General features: G+C 43.0%; 1 protein-coding gene across 1 annotated transcript in view; it reads left to right on the forward strand.

Annotated features, from left to right (window-relative positions):
* The window catches only part of GABBR2 (gamma-aminobutyric acid type B receptor subunit 2), an 850,065-nt gene extending 839,286 nt beyond the window's left edge, over nt 1-10,779 (forward strand). The window contains exons 16-19 of the mRNA XM_036741052.1: nt 1,554-1,736; nt 2,661-2,790; nt 5,015-5,132; nt 9,438-10,779. Of these exons, the coding sequence (XP_036596947.1) occupies nt 1,554-1,736; nt 2,661-2,790; nt 5,015-5,132; nt 9,438-9,603 (597 nt within the window). The 3' untranslated portion in view covers nt 9,604-10,779. The remainder of the gene's footprint in view (nt 1-1,553; nt 1,737-2,660; nt 2,791-5,014; nt 5,133-9,437) is intronic.
* The last annotated feature ends 9,876 nt before the right edge of the window (nt 10,780-20,655 follow it).

Here is a 20,655-nt window from a genome sequence, read left to right on the forward strand (position 1 = left end):
ATTTGAAGAAAGCTCTAACATCAGAGGGAATAGTCATACTATAAGTGTCCCCTAAGCCCCTGTCCTCAGCCCTCTTCTCTTCCTACACCCTCTTTCTTGGTGTTTTCATCAGCTTCCACAGGTTCAGTTATCATCTCTCTACTCAACTCCCACCTGAGCTCTGTACCTGGATGAGCTGCAGGCTTCTCAAACTCCCAAACTACTTGGCTTCCTTTAAGGCCCCGCTTAGATACTCCCACCTGCATGAAGCCTTTCTCATCCCCCTCCTCGGTTGTTAATGCTCTCTCCCTCCTCAAGCATCTATAAATGTGCCAGAACATTAGACCATCAACTCCTTGAGGGCAAGGACTGTATTTTGCCTTTCTTTGTGTCCCCCCACACTTAGCACAGTGCCTGGTACATAGTAGGCACTTAATGGGCATTCAGGGGTGGAAACAAAATAGACCCTGCCCTCAAGGGGCTTACATGCTAGTAGAATTTATTTACTTTTCTGTGTACATGATCTCTAAGAAGAACATAAGTTTTTGAGGTCAGGAACTGTTATTCTTTTTCATATTCCCAGATTTTAGCACAGTGCCCTGGACATAGCAGGAGCTTAATAAATGCTTATTGAGTTGTTGAAATGAAAATATTGCTAGCTTTATGGAAAGAAGATGTTTTGAGAAGATGTTTAAGAACCAATATATAGGAAATGTCTATGTTTGACCTCTGAGGAAGTATGGGGAAATATATACGTGGTAGATGGATCAGGGTTAAACTTCATTCTTCCCCTCTCTTATGATTCTGTCCAAGGCTCAGCCCCTGCAATGTAATCTTCCTGGACATACTCCACTTCACTGACCTCTAGCCTAGTCCCCTTCTACCTCCCAAGGCACTTGACAATTAGTACTTCCCTAAACAGCCATCATTGGGTACTGTTTATGTTCCTTCCATGAGAGGGACACTCCTATATTTTCTTCTCTCCTATTAAATTGTGAACTCATTGGACAGGGATTACTTCTATTTTCTCTCTACTCTCTACCAAGCACAGTTCAACAACAAATTGTCACTGGCTAATTAATAAATGAAGCATTAAGAGCTTGAGAGGGGTTTGCTCTGTTTAACTGAAAACTGCTGAAAGTTTCCTAAAAAATAGTCATCAAATTTCATAGGGTTTAAAGCAATAGATTTGTTAAAAAATGGTAATCTTTGCTACTTGGGTAATTAATAATGACAATAACGACAAAAATAATAGATGACACATTATACTTTGCAGCTCACAAAGTACCTCACATTAGATTCATAGGATGGGTAGAATTATCCCCATTTTAGAGATGAGAAAGGTGAGGCCCAGAAAAGTTGTCATGCAGAGTCAGAACTCAATCCCAGATCTTCTGATTCTAAATCTAGTACTCTTTCCATTACACTAAGACTGTCCAATGTCCCCCAACTTCTTAGTTACTTTTATTGATGAAACTTTCATGGAACTGATCATGAAGGATTGAGGAGTAGAGTGGGGATCAGCCAAACAACCTTCCTGAGGTCTCTTTTCAGCTCTGTTACGCACCTTTCAGCTCATCACACTGAGGACCAACCCAGATGCAGCAACACAGAACAGACGGTTCCAGTTCACTCAAAATCAAAAGAAAGAAGATTCTAAAACATCCACATCAGTCACCAGTGTGAACCAGGCCAGCACATCTCGACTAGAAGGGCTACAATCTGAAAATCATCGTCTGAGGATGAAAATCACAGAGGTATCACTTCTGGCATCTAACAGTGCAGTAGAGGAAGGAGGAGCTTTAGGACCTAACTCTTACCCTTACATTGCAGAGGGAACCTTCAAAATGCATATCTGACCTGATTTACTATTTGGGGTTCTAGAATCTTAAAGCTGGAAAAGAGGTCATCCAGTCCAGTCTCTATGTAGTATAATACTCCCCTCTCCAGTATTCCTGATAGGAGGGAAGAAATGTGTCACCAAAGCTGTGCTGGAACACTCCCAATGTCTCACTTCTATTCCTCCCTAAAGCCACCCATTCCATTTGAGGATATCTCATAGTACCAGAGAAAGTCTGACTCCCTATCAGGAGCAGCATTTCCACATGTAACAGAGAATAACCACTCCACTGTCATCATGCCATGAGCAAGATCATGAGTGCCTTCCATTTCCTTTTTCCCAAAAACCATAAATACTTAGTAGATTTTCCTTCTGGGTGTTTGAGCTTTAGAGCAGGAAATTACCTTAGAGAACATCTAGTCCAATGGGGTCAAACCCAAACAGAAACAGGGGGCACTAATTCATACATGAGGATCCCTGTGGGCCATCTATTGACTTAGTTTTAAAATGTAATAAATAAATTTATTGTATTTGTATTTATTTTGTTAAACATTTCCCAATTACATTTTAATCTGGGCTGCATGTTTGATAGTTCTTATCTAATCCAACCCCTTCAATTTATAGAGAATTTGTCCAATGTCACACAGCTGATAAATAAGATTCAAACCCAGGTCCCCCAACGATAAATCCAGGCATTTTTGAAAGCAAATAACCCTATAGGGAGCCACGTTGCTTCTAGACAAGTAGCTAAGTAGTTTACTTGACCATATACAGCAGAGGTCCTTTTTCAACCATGAGTGGCTCTGTCTGTTGGCTTGGATGTGATACTCTTATTTTCCAGCTGGACAAAGATTTAGAAGAAGTCACTATGCAGCTACAAGACACACCAGAGAAGACAACATACATTAAGCAAAACCACTATCAGGAGCTTAATGACATCCTCAATATAAGGAACTTCACAGAGAGCACTGGTAAGGTGGGAGCTGTCCATTCAGCACTTGGTAGAATAAGCATGTTGCCATTCTTTCCCAGGCCCGCCTCTGGCTTCTCTAAGCTCTACCTAGACAAAACTGCACCTTGGGACAAGATGGGATAAGGAACTCTGTGGGAATGAAAAAGACAGTCTACTGGGGAGGGGACAAAATGGAGTGGAGGATAGTCCTACTGCAGGTGCTCTTCCGCAGGGAGTGTCCCAAAGAGGCACTTGCCCAAAGCCACTGGAAGGCTATGAGTCCAGGTTTGAGGAACAATAGTAGTTACCATGTGCAGAAAGCCTGGAAGCAGTGGTGGGTTTCAGCTGGTTCACACCAGAACCGGTACCTAATTTTAGGTTGAGTTCTGCAATCCGGTTGTTAGCGGGGCGGGGCCTGCACCCGACATGTCAGCAGCTGCAGTGGCGTCTTGGCTTGATTCCAAGGAGAACCGATTGTTAATTTGTTTGAATCCCACCACTGCCTGGAAGCATATCCTTCCTCTCCCTAGAAAGCTCATGTCCCATGTCAGTACCTAAGACAAAGCCCCATGGGCAACATGCTAGTTTAGTTCTGAGCTCTCCCTTTTAGGGCCATTTACTCATCAACAGAGGCTACAGCTTTATACAGGTGAGATCTAGGCAAAACCCTGGAGACTTAGGGTTGTGCTTCCTAAAGATACATTTCATTTTCATTTCTGTATAAGCTAAATGCTTTATTTTTTTTCTTTCTGGAGTAGCAAGATTAACGGTTCATAGTATATCTTTTTTTTTAATTGTCTCTATACATTTTTTTAAATCTTGATGTTAATGTGTAGACCATACTATTTCTAGCTTAGAAATCTTAAATTCGTTAGACTCCATTTTCCCTTAAATCTTGAAGGTCAGGAAAGAAAGGAGACAGTAATATTTGGTTCCATGCCACAAGGTATAGTATTTGGAGCCCCCATTTCTTCCCTACCCCAAACCCAGGGTGAACCATTCAGCCTCAGTGTTTAATGGTCAAGACCACTGAGAAAGCTGAAGCAGGAGGCAGATTCTCTCTCTCTCTCTCTCTCCTCTCTCTCTCTCTCTCTCTCTCTCTCTCTCTCTCTCTTTCTCTCTCTCTCTCTTTCTCTTTCTCTCTCTCTTTCTCTCTCTCTTTCTCTCTCTCTCTCTCTCTCTCTCTCTCTCTCTCTCTCTCTCTCTCACATACACACACACACACACACACACACACACACACAGAATTCTCCATTGGCAAAAAATATTTGCAAAACCAGGAAGAATGCCACGTTGGGCAGAGTCAAAGATCAATCTAAATATAGGCTTAAGTTCTACAATGAGAGCTTTCTGACAGGAAAGCATGATTTATATACACACTGAAAAATAACTCCAGTTATCAGCCATACGTTTTCTAGGGGATAGGACCTGTATTTGTGATTTCATCGGTCTAGAGAGCTCCCAGATGAGGAAATTCATTCTCACAAGACTGTTTGGCTCCTTCTCTGGGCAAGCACTGGATCTTTACATGCCTCTGCCTCCTCATCTGTCCAATGGGAGTAATAACAGCACCTACCTCCCCAGAGTGTGGTGAGGATCAAATGAGATAATGTATGTGAAGTGCTCAGGGCAGCTGGGTGGTGCAGCGGTTGGAGCACTGAGCCTGGAATCAGGAAGACCAGAGTTCAAACCGGGCCTCAGACACTTGCTAGCTGTGTGACCAAGTGGGTGAGTCACTTAATCCTCTTTGCCTCAGTTTCCTCATCTGTAAAATGAGCTGGAGAAGGAAATGGCAAACCACTCCAGTATCTTTGCCAAGAAAACCCCAAATGGGGTCATGGAGAGTTGGACACAACTAACAGCAACAAATGTAAAGTGCTTTGCAAACATTAAAGGGCTCTGTAAATGGTAGCGATGATGATGATGATGATGATGATGATGATGATGCTCTATAACTTATAGTCTTAAAACCTTGCCTTGAGCACCAAAAGGTTAAGTGACTTGCCCAGGGTCTCATAGCCAGCCTGTGTCAGAGGCTGGACCAGAACCCAGGTCTTTCTAATACCAAGGCTGATTTTCTATACACCAGCCACAAGGCAGATCTGGGAAAATAAGCCTATCTTCCAACCAACATGGCACACCGGTGACGATTTCATTTTAAAGATGTATGCACTTGTTTTTAAAGATTGCATTCTGAGTATCAAAAAAAAAGTTGAATGACATTTTGTTTGTTTTTCACTCAGATGGTGAAAAAGCTATTTTAAAAAATCACCTTGATCAAAATACCCAGTTACAGTGGAACACAACGGAGCCCTCACGATCAAGCCAAGATCCTAGAGAAGATATCAACTCCCCAGAACAGTGAGTAGTGTCGGGTTAAAACCTAGAGATGCAAAAGGAACAGCCAGGCCCCTGTACTCAAAGACTCCCAGGCATGATGGGAATGAGTGGAAGGGGCTGTCAGGACAGGACTAACTTATATACTCTATTCCCAGTTTATTTTGTATGTGTCATAACCTTTGAGATAGATGCACAGTCTACAGCACATAGTAAATCTTTAATAAATGCTTGTTTACTGACTGACATGTGTCCTGCAAACCTGATTCTCCATTTTTCTCTCTGCATCCTCTTCTTCCTGGTGGAAGAGTTGAAATAAATAGAGGTTCTTTGATCTGGGCCTGTGATCTCATTGGTAATGGGGAGCTTCCTCTATAGTGGCAGATTTACAGCTATTCTGCCATTTACAGCCTCAGAGAATCGACTGGGGCACTAAAAGGTTAAGGGATTTACCCCAGGATATGTCAAAGGCAGAGCCTGAACTCAGGTCTTCCTAACACTGCCTCTTTTGAAATAATTATATTTAAATACATATATTGGAATATAATGAGAGACAGTAAATGACATAGTACATAGAACCAGTTGGAAGCCCAGGCATCAAGTCCAGCCATTTACATATAGTAGCTATGTGACCCTGGGCGAGTCACTAAAACTCTCAGTGTACCCAAGCAACTTTCTAAAAGTACTAGGTGAAGAGTGATTGCTATCTGCATTAATAGAGAGAGTTTCCTGACTGAGAAATCTATTTTGTTCTGGTTGTTCTGTTGTTTCAGTCATGTCTGACTCTTCACGACCCCGTTTGGGGGTTTTCTTGGCAAAGATACTGGAGTGGTTTGTGCCATTTCCTTCTCCAGCTCATTTTACAGATAAGGAAACTGAGGCAAACAGGGTGGAGTGACTTGCCCAGGGTCACACAGCTAGTAAGTGCCTGAGTCTAGACTTGAACTTAGGAAGATGTAGCTTCCTGACTCCAGGACCCAGCACTCTGTGCACTATGGCGCCACCTAGCAGCCCAAGAGAGCCATACACCAGTGAAATTACAGAGCTAAATAGATGATGGATAGATAGACCGATAGGCAGACAGACAGACAGACCGACAGACAGATGGACAGATGGATAGATGGATGGATGGATGGATGGATGGATGGATGGATGGATGGATAGAGGCAGGCAGCATGGTGTGTTACAAAGAGAGCCATCCTGACTCTCAGGTATAGGCTGGGTTCAAGTTCTGCCTCTGACACATACTGATTTGTGTCATCCTGGACAGATCACTTCCTCTCAGTGCCCCAGGCAACTCTCTCTTACTTGAAGTTGTGGAGCAGACACCAATTAGCAATGATGCAGGGGATTTCCTCCCAGGAATGTCTGTGTCCCAAAGAAATCATGGGTTAAATTAAAAAAAAAAAAAACTTTGAGACCCACACGTAAGAGGGAATCTCTGATGATGTCTTATTATCATCAACTACAGCAAACACCAATTAAGACCTTGATTCACCCTGAGGCTAAAAGTCTAAGACTCAGGCCTCCCTGAGCACATGGTAAGACAGCCAGTGCTAAATGACAGAAGACAATCTGGGAGCTCCAAGGAGAGAAGGAGAACCACTGCCAGGGGAAGTCAAGGAGAGTATGAGTGGCCCTGAGCCTGAAAGGACAGACGGAGAGGACTTAGAAAAGCAAACAGGGGTGAAGAATGTGTTCCAGGCAGAGAGAAAGATATGAGCAGAGACACGGAGGTCTCCCTGTGCTCACTGTGTTGTGAACTGTCTGGAACTAACACCTTATTTTTCTGTTGCAATTTACAAAGTTACAAAGTATTTTGGTCACAGTCACCCTGGGAACCAGCACAAATGGCATTGACCTCATTTTTGGACTAGGAAACTGAGGTACAGATTGGTCGTGTAACTTGTTCAAGGTCACACAACTAGCCTGGGCTATGTGACCCTGGGCGAGTCACTAAAACTCTCAGTATACCCAAGCAACTTTCTAAAAGTACTAGGTGAAGAGTGATTGCTATCTGCATTAATAGAGAGAGTTTCCTGACTGAGAAATCTATTTTGTTCTGTTGAAGCCTGGGCTCAAACCCAAGTCCCCTGACTCTAAGACTAACACCTCTGCCACTACACCATAGGGCCCTGTTAAACGCCAGGGATGTGAGGCAGCGAGGTGGCAAAGTACACAGAGCGCATGTGTCAGGACATCAGGAACAGTTCAAATCCGGCCTCAGACACTTATTAGCTGTGTGACTCTGAGCAAGTCACTTAACCTCTGATTGCCTAAAAAAAAATGAAAATAAATGCCAGGGATGTGGATGCCAGGAATCCTTAGGCTGTAGGGAACCTTTGACAGACATCAGGAACTGAGTGTGATTATGAAAGCCTGGGATCCCTGCTACTGGGGGAAGCTGAAGCTGGAGAATCCCTTGAGTTTGGGAGTTCTGAGCTACAGGAAGGCTGAAGCAGGTGTCCGCACTAAGTTCAGCAAGCACCTGGAGCACAAGACCACCAGGGTGCCTAAGGAGGGATGAACCAGTTCAAAGCAGAGAAAACATAAAGCAAATTAAAGTTTCCATACTGACCACAGGTTGATACACTTCAACCTAGGTGACTTAGGGAGACCTAGTCATGTGTGTGTGTATACATAGATGTATACGTGTACATTGTGTATGTGTATATGTGTATTGCATATATGTTTTATATGTATATATTTGTATATGTGTGTATACATACATGCATATATACATACATGTACATACCCACATGCAGTTTATATTTATTATATTTGTTATATAATATAATAGTATTATATTTTATATTACACTTTATATATTATCTATGTGCATATACGTGCATGTGTATGTATATGCTTAGATGGATGTGTTTTGTGTATGTATATATACATGTGTGTTTGTGCATGTACACATTACACACGTGTGTATGTCACATGGGGTGAAGGTATCACAGCTAAGTCACAGGCAGCCATAAAGCAGAATCATCCAAGACTACAAAATTGAGCTCAGCCCAACAGAAGATCTCTGGGCACAATACAGGCAAGGGATTGTTGGGAAACTCAATAATCTCAGAGCTGGCATGTATGGACCTTGCAGGAAGCAGGATGTTAGTGAGCAAGACAGGAAAAAGGAATGAGAACACAGTTACATGGAGAGGTAACACAGGTGGCCCAGTGGATAGAGTTCTGGAGTCAGGACTGGAGCCAGGAAGACTCATCTTTCTGAATTAAAATCTAACCTCAGATACTTACTAGCTGTGTGACCCTGGGCAAGTCACTTAACCCTGTTTGCCTCAGTTTCCTTATCTGTAAAATGAGCTAGAGAAGGAAATGGCAAACCACCCCAGTATCTTTGCCAAGAAAACCCCAAGTGGGGTCACAAAGAGTTGAACACGACTGAACAACAGCAAAGCATGGTGTAGTGCAAAGGGCATTGGACCTGGTGTGAGAACACTTGGGTTCTAATCCTTGCTCTGACATTTAGTGACTGTGTAACCATAGGTACGTCAGTCTAACTCTCTGAGCCTCTGTTTCCTCATCTGTAAAAGGGGAAAATAATATTTGTACTATCTTCCTCACAGATGCATATGTGTGAGTAGTCATTAATAAGGAAACATAAGATCACAGGACACAACATAGCTAGAAGGGACCATAGAGGTAGGGACGTAGCTCAGGTGAGCTAATTATTAAATTTTCAGCATAAGCATTTACACCTAGAAAATGAGCAAAGCCAGAAATCAGGGCTTGATTTATTGTTCTATTGATTATGGAGTTTATAAGTGAAGGAGAAAATATTCATAGTACAAACAAAAGAATGGGTCCTGTACATATATATATATATATATATATATATATACACATACATATGTATATAGACACATATTTTTTCCTTCAAATAGCATGTTTACACCCCTGCCTAAAGGTCATCTATTCCAACTTGTTCATTTTACAAATGAGGAAACTAAGGCCCAGAAGGTCTGACTTTGCCCAACACCTCCAATTGTGAGAAAATGGTCAAGGGCTTGTATGTAAAGGCTTAAGCAGGGCACTGATTCCATCTAGTCTTAGGGGCAGGTAAAACAATACATGGCCCGGATGAGGAACAGGTCCACACCCACAGTACAACAGACTTAGAACCATTGATCCCAGAGGAGAGGCCTGCTGTCTAAAACCCCTGATTTTAGCAATCCCAGTGGATGGCAGTAGACAAGGGTTAGCGGGTGTGACCCAGGAACCATCCCAGGTGGTTACAGCAATAGGTGAAGGCAAGGTTAGCCTCCCCTTTCAACTGGTCTGACTTCTCTTCCCCCCTCTCTGCAGCATACAGCGCCGGCTGTCCTTACAACTCCCCATTCTCCACCACGCCTACTTACCGTCAATAGGGGGTGTGGATGCCAGCTGTGCCAGCCCATGTGTGAGCCCCACTGCCAGTCCTCGGCACAGACATGTGCAGCCACCTTTCCGAGTCATGGTTTCGGGCCTGTAAGTGTGGAAAATCAGTGCTTCCTAAACTGTGGGTTAATGACTCAAGGACTAGACGACACATTGAACATAGAAGTCTGCTCAAAGGAGACCGTCAGCTCTTACCCCGGAGAAGCTGGATGCTGAGGCTGCCCTCATGCGTAACTCAGGTGGAGGGGAGAGTAAGCTGCCTTGAGTCTGCCCTGTAGCCTTAGGCATGGAATTTTTATTTCTTCACAACGAAGATCAATGGAAATTATCTCTTCCCAAATTTCCACCAACAAGGAGCTGGGAAATTTGAATCTTGCAAAAAAATTGAAAAAAAAACAAAAAATGAAATATATCTGCTAGAATAGGGACAATAGAAAAACTCCTTTAAAGTCACTGAGCATTTCAAGGCTGCTAAACAGGTGGAAGCGTCTGCCCAACCCCATGATAAGGAAGAGAAGATGAAAATTCTACCCGGTATTTATTGAACCGCAGACGCTGCCTTTGACAAGAGCAGTATCAAACTGTTGAAAGAAACCATTCTCCTTCTTGATCAGTTGAGGCTGGTTTCAGTTGACAGAGGAATCCCAGGCTCTGAGGGACACAGTCTCTTAAGACTCACCATTGCTCTTTGTTCAGGGGACCTTGTCACTGAAACCTGGTCTTCCAGGGAGTAGCAGAGCTGCCCTCAACCCTGAGTGTGGCCAGTCCATCACCAGCTCCCCTTTCAGCCTAGGCTCTTTGCTGGTTGGACCTCAGAGGGGGGACATGTAGCAGTGGCCGGGTCTCATTGCTACCGATTTGGGACTTCATTTTGACAAAGGGTCTGCATCTATTCGTGGAAAAAAAAATGTTTAAAAAAATAAGCAAAAACCCGCCTGGGTATGCAGAAGTAGCCAAAGGGTACTGAGGGCTCATCAGTCAAAAAGCTGGGGGACCTTGGGTGATAAAGACAATGCCACTTGATGACACATTTGTTACTGTTTGATAGATGCCACATCTTAGCACAATAACACCTAATTTCACATCACTCTGGGGATCTGGGGCACACAACCACCTTGCAGGTAAATTCTGCTACTTTCACTGAGAGTCTGTCATTCACTGCATTGGCCGTGCACTTATGTTCCTATCAGTATAACCTGGTAACCCTGGGCTAGATGCCAAGCTTACCCTTAGAATGTCTATTCTGATCAGAAAAATAAAAAAAGAAGGAAGGAAGGAAGGAAGGAAGGAAGGAAGGAAGGAAGGAAGGAAGGAAGGAAGGAAGGAAGGGAGAGAGAAAAGGAAGGGAGAAAGAAAAGGAAGAAGGAAGAGGGGGGAGGAAGAGAGGGGGGAGGAAGAAAGAGAGGGGGAGAGGAGAGAGATACTGATAGAGAGAGATAGAGAAAGAAAGAGAAAGAAAGGAAGAAAGGAAGAGGGAGGAAGGGAGGGAAAGAAAGAGAGAGAACAAGAGAAAGAAAGACAAAGAAGGAAGGAAGGAAGGAAAGAAGGAAGGAAGGAAGGAAGGAAGGAAGGAAGGAAGGAAGGAAGGAAGGAAGGAAGGAAGGAAGGAAGGAAGGAAGGAAAACCGAGCACTTTAACCTCTCTCAAGGCACAGGGTTCAAGGGCTGGCTTGAATTTTTTTCCACTGACTTTTTAACCCTACCAAAGTGAATTGGAGGCATTCAGCTAAAAGGTGCCACTCTAATTATACAGCAGTAAGAGGTGAGAGCCCAAGTAGGAGAGGATTTCTCTGCCCTACCCAGCTTTCAGGGGACTCACACTCACCCTGGTACAATTCTAAAGGATGCCAATACCCAGCATCCCTGGAGTGGTCACGGGCTGACATGCTGATTTTTCATATGCAAAAGCAAATTCGGTTCCATTTCAGTTCCCCCACAAGGCCCTAATTGCCTTCATTCTTTCTAACATTGGGAGTATTGTACAACAGAAGCAAACCAAGGATTAGCCAGTGCCAGTCCCTGGCCATCCTCCAAAGCCAATCCTCTATTAACATTCCTTAGACAGGTGACTTCTTTGCTAGAGAAGTCACCCAGCAGTGACTTGCACAGTATGTGCACCGTACACTGGTTTGCTCTCTAATGAAGGAATCTGACTGGCAGCTTCAGCAGGCAGGCAATAATCCCTCCCCCTATGTCCCTGAGGTCAGGAATACTGCTGTAACAGCAACTTTTTCAAAAGATGCCATCCGAATATCACAGCCATAAGCAACAGAAGACAAACATAATTCACTTAGAGAGAGAGGTGCCAGAGGTCCCGTAGCTTTTAGGAGAGAAAAAAACCAACAAACCAAGTACATCACAGGTTAGAGTGGAGACCATTACTCTGTTTTCAGCACTCAAGACTGATGTCGTCACTCACTGTGTGTTTCCAGTATTGAATTGCTTTCTTGATCCCACCAAGACCAGATTTAATTTAAAGGACCATGTTAATTTTTTCAAAGGGAACAGGACAATTGTACATAATGTATACACACATGCAAAAAAAAAAAATCTCTGTAGACATATTATTCCAGCATAGCAGGACAAAACCAATCCAAAGTGTTGGACCGTCGGAGGTGAGTGTGTCTGTCTGTACTTCTTTGTGAATACTGACTGTGTGCAGTCTATTAGGTTTAAACCATGCAGTACATTCTCTGTCCTAACGATAGTAGTTCCTCCCATTAAAAAAAAAACCTGCAAATAACAAGACCCACAGAAGTGACTCTAGCTATCTAATTGTTCTGTTCTTTTATACAGCAGCAAAAACGAAACTGTCCATTTATCACGCGGCTGTGCTCCAATGGCATTTCCCAATGATGTTAGTGCACAAATGCTTTCAATTAGAATGGAACTGCCAGGATCCAGTGTAAATGAAGAATTTCTTGTATCCTTACTGCATGAGGTCGATTTTTAATAAATTGTTGCAAAATTTGTTTTTATGAATAAAATATTAAAATCAGACTCTCTTTCTTAGCCTCCAGCTCGCCTCCCTTTCCTCCCTGCACTCACACAGACCCACTAGATGACAGTGTGGTCTAATGTAAGAAGCCCAGACCAAAGAATCAGAAGACCTAGGTTGGAGAGTCCCTGTTTTGCCATTTTCTACCTGTCTGATAATGGGCGTGTCACTTAGTCATAATAATGGTTGCTGTTTAGTCGTGTCAGATTCTTCATGACCCCATTTGGGGTTTTCTTAACAAAGATACTGGAACAGTTTGCCATTTCATTCTCTAGCTCATTTTTACAGATGAGGAAACTGAGGCAAATGGGGCTAAGTAACTATCACCAGCTAGTAAGAGCCCAGATTTGAACTGAGTAAAATGTCTTCCCTGACTCCAGGCTCAGCCCTCTATCCACGGAGCCACCTAGCTACTCCCAGAAGCACACCATTAGTGTCCTGACTTGTGTCCTATTTTGGGTCCTGACTTGTGATTTCATTGGCGAAGTGAATTCTCAATGAGGAAATTCTCCCAACTACTGAAGATTTGCAACTGTCATGCACGCACCTTTGAGAGTATGGATTCTTTCATTGTACTTGTGTCCCCAGTGCCAAGGACAGTGCCTGAAAAATAGAAGCCTAAGCAGTGCTTGCTGGTTGATTGATTAAAGTTGCCTGGGCCATAAAGAAGTTAAGTAACTTGCCCAAAGTCACCCATCCAGTAAGTGTCAGAAACAGAACTCAAATCCAGGCCTTCTGGACTCCAAGAGTCTCTATTAATGTTGCCTCTGATGTGTCATTCATTTATTCAATAAGCATCTATTAAGTGCCTACTGTGTGGAGAGCAAGCAGCTGGGTGGCAAAGTAGATAGAGCGCTGGGCCTGAAGTCAGGAGGACTTACTTTCCTGAGTTCAAATCTATCCTCAGACTTACTTGCTATGTGACCCTGGGCAAGTCCCTTAACCCCATTTGCCTCAGTTTCCTCATCTGTAAAATGATCTGGAAAAGGAAATAGCAAACCTCGCCAGTCTCTTTGCCAAGAAAACCCCAAGTGGGATCACAAAGAGTTGGACACAGCTGAAAATATGCAGAGAATTGTCCTAGGTGCTGGGGGAACTATAAAACTTAGATAAGACATGATCTCTGCTCTGATACAGCTCATAGTCCAGTAGAAAAGTTGAGAATTAAATATATTTAATTAATTTAATTTAATTTATTTATTTAATATAATTAATTAATTGAATTAAATAAACAAATATATTCAATATATTGAGTAAGTTTCAGTGTTTACATCTTCTAAACATACAAATCCAATTTGAAATGAATTGGCTGATTCTGATCAGGTGCAGGCCCACAGCTGTGATCCTCAATAAATGTGGTTTTTTTTCACCCCAAAGGAAAGAAACCCTCCAATGACAAAGATCCACCGAAACCTCAATCCCATGCATGGATGGCGCTGATGCCCTCAGCAAAGACGTTACAGTTCTGTTGCTCGATTCCCAAACTCGGCATGAATTGGTGTCAATCCTGTGGAATGTCCCAAGAAGCCACTTTTCTATTGTTTGGGCTAAATCAAACGCTTACTGTTCCACTATTGCATTCAATACGATAATAGGTCACATTTATACAGTTCTTTCTTGTGTGTGAGGGCATTTTTCTCACAACAAGATAAGGAGGGGGTATCATTACACCCCTTTAACAATTAAAGGAACCAAGAGGGGTTAAGCAACTTCCTCGTGGTCACACAACTCATTAGTATTAGAATCAGAACTCAAAATTGAGGTCCTGTTACAGTTCTTTGAATCTTGTGTTCTTTCCACCAAGTGATGGCCACTAGGTGGTCCAGTGGTTAGAGCCCAGGGTCTGGAGTTCAAATTTGACCTCAGATATTTACTCACTACGTGACTCTAAGCAAGTCACTTCACTTCTTTTTGCCTCAGTTTTCTCATCTGCCAAATGGGGATAATCATAGCACCTACCTCCCAGAGCTGTTGTGAGGATCAAATGAGATGATAGTAAAGCACTTTAGCACAGTGCCTGGCACATAGTAGGTGTACATAAAGGTTGGCTGTTATTAGTATTTGCTACTCCATGCAGCCAATGAGACCAAAAACAGAAACAAAAATCAACCAGTCAGATCAATACTGCCAATCCCGTACGTGTATATGGCACTTTATAGCTTTCAAATCCCTTTCATGTGCGTTAGTCCATGTGGTCCTCCTAACAACGCTGTAAAGTGGGCAAGGCCAATATTATCCCCATTTTACAGGTGAAAAAGCTGATGTTCATGGGGGTGAATGTGATTTGCCTAATGTCACACAGCAGGTCTCCAAAGGTCTCCAACCTTTGTTTCTAAACTTCTAATCCAGTGCTCTTTTCATTAAAGTGTTGGCTAGAAATACTTCATAAGCACAGCCTGAGTGCCATTTGGGCTTTGTACACACTCATCTATCGGCTTACCGTACAGGTAGAGGACCCTGGGCTTAGAGTCTCATCTCAGGTCTCTGGTCTCTCTAGACAGCTCAGAATATGTGAAGGGGGAGGAGGGAGATGAGGGGCCAACTGTTCCAGGAAGGCTCCAATCCCAAGCAGTCAAACAAAATCATCCTCAAACACTGGTTACCCGTCCATTCAAAATGAGGCTCCAAGGACATACAGGAATGGATGTCTGCCAATCCTCTTAATGAATTAGTCAGTAGGCATCTCAACATGTACGTCAGCAGGCAGTCTGATAGGTATGTCAATGGGCATTCAAGCGCCACCCGCCTCCCTAAGCAAGATGCAGTCAAGGTCCTAAACACAAGCTCACTACCCTCTGTGCTCACAAACTGATGGGAGGAAAGGGAACAGGAGAAACCCCACACACACATACAAGTAATAAAGCCTGAAGATCTTTTTGTGTGAGGACCCCTTAAGCAGTCTGGTAAAGCCTTTGAACCCCTCTTCAGAATATTAAATGTTTAAAATAAACTACACAGGATTACAAAAGAAACCAATCCTACTAAAATATAGTTATCAAAATATTTTCACGAAACAAATTCAGACCCCAGGTTAAGAAACTCTAATCTAAAGCAACCTGTGGTGTGCCTACCTTCCCAGCCTCTCTTCACATTCTTCATGGAATCTACTTTCTGGCCAGACCAAGTTACTCAAACCCAACAAACCCTCTCCTGCTGTGATGCATTCTCAAGGATGAACTGCCATGTCTGGACTATTCTAGCTTGTCCTTTTCACCTTCCGAATTCCTCCTCTTCTTTCAAGGCTCATCTCAGGTGCCACTTTCTCTACCAATCAGCTTGTTGATACAGTAAAAGTCATTTTACTTCTGCATGCCTCAGTCTCCTCAACTATGAAATGGGGATAATAAAAGCACAGACTCCCAGGGGTGTTGTGAGGATCAAATAAGATAATATTTGTAAAGCGCTTAACATGGTGCCTGGCAATTAGGAACTTAATAAATGCTTGTTTCCTTCCTTCCTTCTCTTATTCTGTGAGCAGAAAGTGATCTTCCCCCCTCCGACATTCTTAGAGTACTCTCTCCAGATCTCTCCTTTGCCCTCAGAACTACCCAATTTGTATTATAGTTATCTGTGTATATACATCCTATGGGGCAGGCAGTGTGTCCTATAGTCTTTGTATTAGCTCTAAAGCTGCAAGGGACCTCAGAGGCCATCTAGTCCACCCCCTCATTTTACAGATGAAGAAACTGAGACACGGGGGGGGGGGTCTTAGTGACAGTGGCAAATATTAGGTGGGATTTGAACCCAGGTTCTTTCTAAAGAGGAAGTACTGTATTAAAATGCCTGCTATATCACCATCTGGCAAGGTGCTTTCAGTGATTTCCAATTCTCTATGACACCATTTGGGATTTTCTTGGCAGAGATACTGGAGTGGTTTACCATTTCCTTCTCCAGCTCATTTTATAGATGAGGAAACTGAGGCAAACAGGGTGAAGTGACTTGCCCAGGGTCACACAGCTAGTGAGTGCCTGAGGCTGGATTTGAACTCATGAACTCCTGGTTCCAAACCCAGGGCTCTATCCACTGCACCACCTGGCTGCCCCTCCTTGAGCATAGTAAGCACTTGATAGATGTCTCATGGAATTGAATTCAACCAACTATAAGATCAGGATTAACTCATAAGACATCAGCTCTGAAATTATCTCTTTCCACTGTGTTTTACACCTCCTCACCACACCCCTCACACCACAATCTTCTGCTATATTTCCCCATAGTGCGTAGTAGCAAACCTCAAAAGAAGGCTGCTCTCAGGGAGCAAGGGAGGGGAAATGTCCCCTCCTATGTCCAATCCAACTATCTGGGTGCAAAGTGAAGCCCCACTCCAAGAACATAGGTGGTAAGAGTGAGACATTCACAAAGCAAGTTCTGGAATTTACTGATCAAACACAAGAGTTATAGATCCCTGATAGCAGCCAATGATTCCTCCCTTCTCCTCCCTCCCCCCCAAAAAAGCCTAACCTAAGGTCAATAGAGATTTTGTCCAAACCTCCACACTATTCCTATATAAAAACTGATGATCAGATAAAACAGCCAGGTAGTAAATGTATACAGTCTTGGAGTTGAAGTGAAGAAGACCTGAGTTCAAATCCAGCCTCAGACACTCTCCAGCTATGTGACCTTGAACAAATCACTTAACCCCAATAGCCTAAAAAAAGAAGAGTCTATGTACCACCTCAGCACATACACTACCTTTGGACTGAGAGAGATACAGAGATAGCATAAGACACTTTCATGGAGCTTTCAGCCTAGGAGGGAGGTAAGATATGTGCATTAATAACTATAACACAATTAAGAATGTTTTAAGAACAGTGGAGAGACCCAAACACACTGGAATAAGAAATTTAAGGACAGTAGAATCTAGGGTTGTCCTGGTAAATTTTCAACCAGCTCTCCAAGAGAAAAAATAGGCCATATTGGTAATGAAGGAGGGTGGGATTCGTGCTGGACCCCTAAAAGGAAAAGATCATGTCTTTGGAAGCTGGGACCCCAAAGCCCCTGAACCCGAATCTCTGGTGTTTTCCTGAGGCACCTGGCTCCTTCCTTTTAACTGCCCTTTCATTGTGGGCCTCATTGTCTGCACCTGGCCCACCTGGCCCACTGGCCCAACCCAGGCTACTTGCCACTCCTTAATCCCATCCAGATCTTCCCACAGTCCTTCTGTATTAAAAAAAAAAAAAAGTATCCATCTTGCCCCCACTAAATTGCTCAGATTTTTAAAATACCTCCTCCCCTCCCCTACCCCACAAATGCACAGATTCTTAAAATCCAGCCTGCTTCTATTGGCAACACAATAAACCTTATGTCTTACTGAAAGAAGGCTTGAGTGATTGAATTCTTTCGAGGCAGACCCTCGCCCTCTGCCCTTGCATTTCAGAGTTCCCAAGCACCCCTAGGCCAAAACAATAAGACTGTCTCCACTGCTTTCATAAATCTAGACAATGAACAAAACAATAAATCAAGCCCTTATTTATAGCTTTTGTTGATTTCTAAGGTGTAAACAATCACAATGAAAATTTTACAATCTACTCTCTGAGCCAATACCAGCTGACTCCTGCATAGCCCTTAATGGAATCCCTTACACTTGAGGTAGAGGATGACAAGGTTGAGAGGCATAGGGGGATCAGAAAATAATGAGGACTTCAATTATGTTGGTATTTACTAAGGCAGGAAGATTTCCAACCAACAAGAAAAATTAAAATAAAAAACAATTTCTAGCCATGTAGTCCAACTCCCTCATTTGAGAGAGGAAAATGAAGCTCAAAGACCCAATAGAATGTAATCTCCTGGAGGCAGAGGCTATTTTAGTTTTGTCTTTTTGTACCCAGCACTTAATGCACCTCATGGCACATTGTGGTCCTACAATAAATGCTTGGTTGGTTGATTGACTGATTGGCTTACCCAACGTTATACATAGAGCTAGCATCAGACTTCTGACTCTCAGGCCAGTGTTCTTTCTACACCACCTGGTTAGCTTTTATTCTCTATAAACTAGAAAATTCAATTAACTAAAATACTGCCACACACCCTCCACCCCCTCACCCCAACAAGCATTCAGGTTATATTCAGTAAATCAATAATCCGTGAAAGGCTGAGATCCAGGATGAGCCCATCCCAGGCCTTGCATATATGTGAACGCCCAAAGGCAAGAGATGGAATGTCAAGTTCAAGGAACAGCTAGTCCTCCCATCCTGCTGGAACACAGAGTTCTTGAACAGGAGGAATGTGAAATAAGGCTAGGAAGGTCTATTGGAGTCTGGTTAAGTAGGATTTCTAGTTGACAAGAATTGGCCGATTCAAAGCCTCAAGTCAAATTTGCCCAGGTAATGGGCAGTGAACACCAAAACTCTGCCACACACATCTTAAGTTTACTTTATACTTGTACAAAAACGTCTGTGGGCACCTATGAAGAATCCTGTGAAACGTTGTTTCTTCCAAATACCAGAAAGTTGATAAGTAACAGCAAGATTTCCTGTGTATTCTGATACTATGTATTACACTCCTTGGGAAAATGAATTTTTCGTTTTTAACAGTTTCTTTTACAGTGTCTGGAATATAGCAGATCCTAAATAAAGAGATTGTGTTCCCTCTAAGAGAAATAATTTATCTGTAAAATTAACAAATCACAGCTAGGTTACAATACACACTAAGGGGACCTTCTGCTCTGGACTAAGGATTGCAGTGTGTACTGGGTTCAATCCTAGGGGAGCCGGGCCTCTAATGGGGGGAGAGGGGATTAGGTTCCCTTTTCTCACATTCTTTAACTTGTTGCACGCATGTGCACGCTCGCACACACACACAAGCACACACACACAACACACACACCAGGTGAAATTGCTTAAGTTTTAGATTTTTTGGTTCATGTCTAGCTTCTCCCAAAATAAAAAGAAGGGAGTAGAAAGAGAGTATACAATGTAAATCAGTCATGGAACGTGATGTCTTTACATCAGGCATTTATTTCCTATACACAAAAGAAATACCAAAGGACACAAAAGATTTATAGCACATATTAATAGAAAGACATAAAGCAGAATTAAGTAACAAATAAAAACTACTGTTCCATTGCAATCTTCTGGGATGCTAATAATAATGAGTTTGCATTTTGCCTTTCACCTCAGTTCTCCACTGTCTCTCTCAAACAAAGTCCCTGTCTTCTGACAAGTCTGCAATGCAGAAACTTCCTTTACAGCCAATGAGATCTACTAATTTGATCCAGGACCCCCTGACCTCTTGAACTCCCAAGGTCACCTCCAAGCTTAGACATGTCCACCTTAAGAACAATATTCAGTAATCTATTAAGGAAAGGAACCTCAAAACAGAAAAGATAGTCAAGGGCTCAGGTGTAAGTTGAACTAGATAAGTCCATCCTAGCTAAGCCCCATCCACACAGGAGTATCCTCAAGGGAGGTGGAAAGAACAATCCTCTTACAGGAAGACTAGAAACAGAGACCATTACTTGCCACATAAGAGAATTGAAGGAAGTTGTCTCTTCCTAACTGATGGAGCACTTCTCCCTCCTGCCTCTGTCACAGGGCAGGGAGATGACCAAGGGACCACCATATCACCAAGTTCTTTTAACACAGGGGTCTAGAAGCAGCGTGGGAGTACTTCATCTCCGATGTATCCAAACAATGAGTCACACGTGTTATTGGCCAAAAGCAGAAAATGCTCTCATTACGTATTAAAAAATGCAACTATTCTCATTGCTCATGCTGGCCCTGGGAGGTGATGAATCCACTGTATTCACCACTTTCAAAACTCCATCTGTCCTATTGTGTCTAGTCCTGGGCACTGCATTTGAGGAAAAACATGGATAAGCTACAGTACGTCCAAAGAAAAGCTGCCAGAGCTGCCAGCATGGCAAAGGGATTGGACAATGTGCCAGAGAGACATGGGCTCCAAGTATTTTAAGGTGAAAGAGAGATTACACTTGTTTTGCTTGGACTCAGAGGGTAGAGCTAGGAAAGACGAGCAGGAGTTGCAGAGAGGCTAATTTAGATTGTGCTGAAGGAAAAGCTTCCTGGCATTTGGAGCTATACCAAAGGGAACTAAACTACCTCAGAACTGGGTGTCAGCAGGTGCAAGCTGAATAAGCAATTGTTGAGAATGTTAGAGAAGGGATTCTTGCCTGGGCTATAGGTTGGTTGAGATT

The sequence above is a fragment of the Trichosurus vulpecula genome, chromosome 1 (assembly GCF_011100635.1).
Source record: "Trichosurus vulpecula isolate mTriVul1 chromosome 1, mTriVul1.pri, whole genome shotgun sequence".
NCBI lineage: Eukaryota > Metazoa > Chordata > Mammalia > Diprotodontia > Phalangeridae > Trichosurus > Trichosurus vulpecula.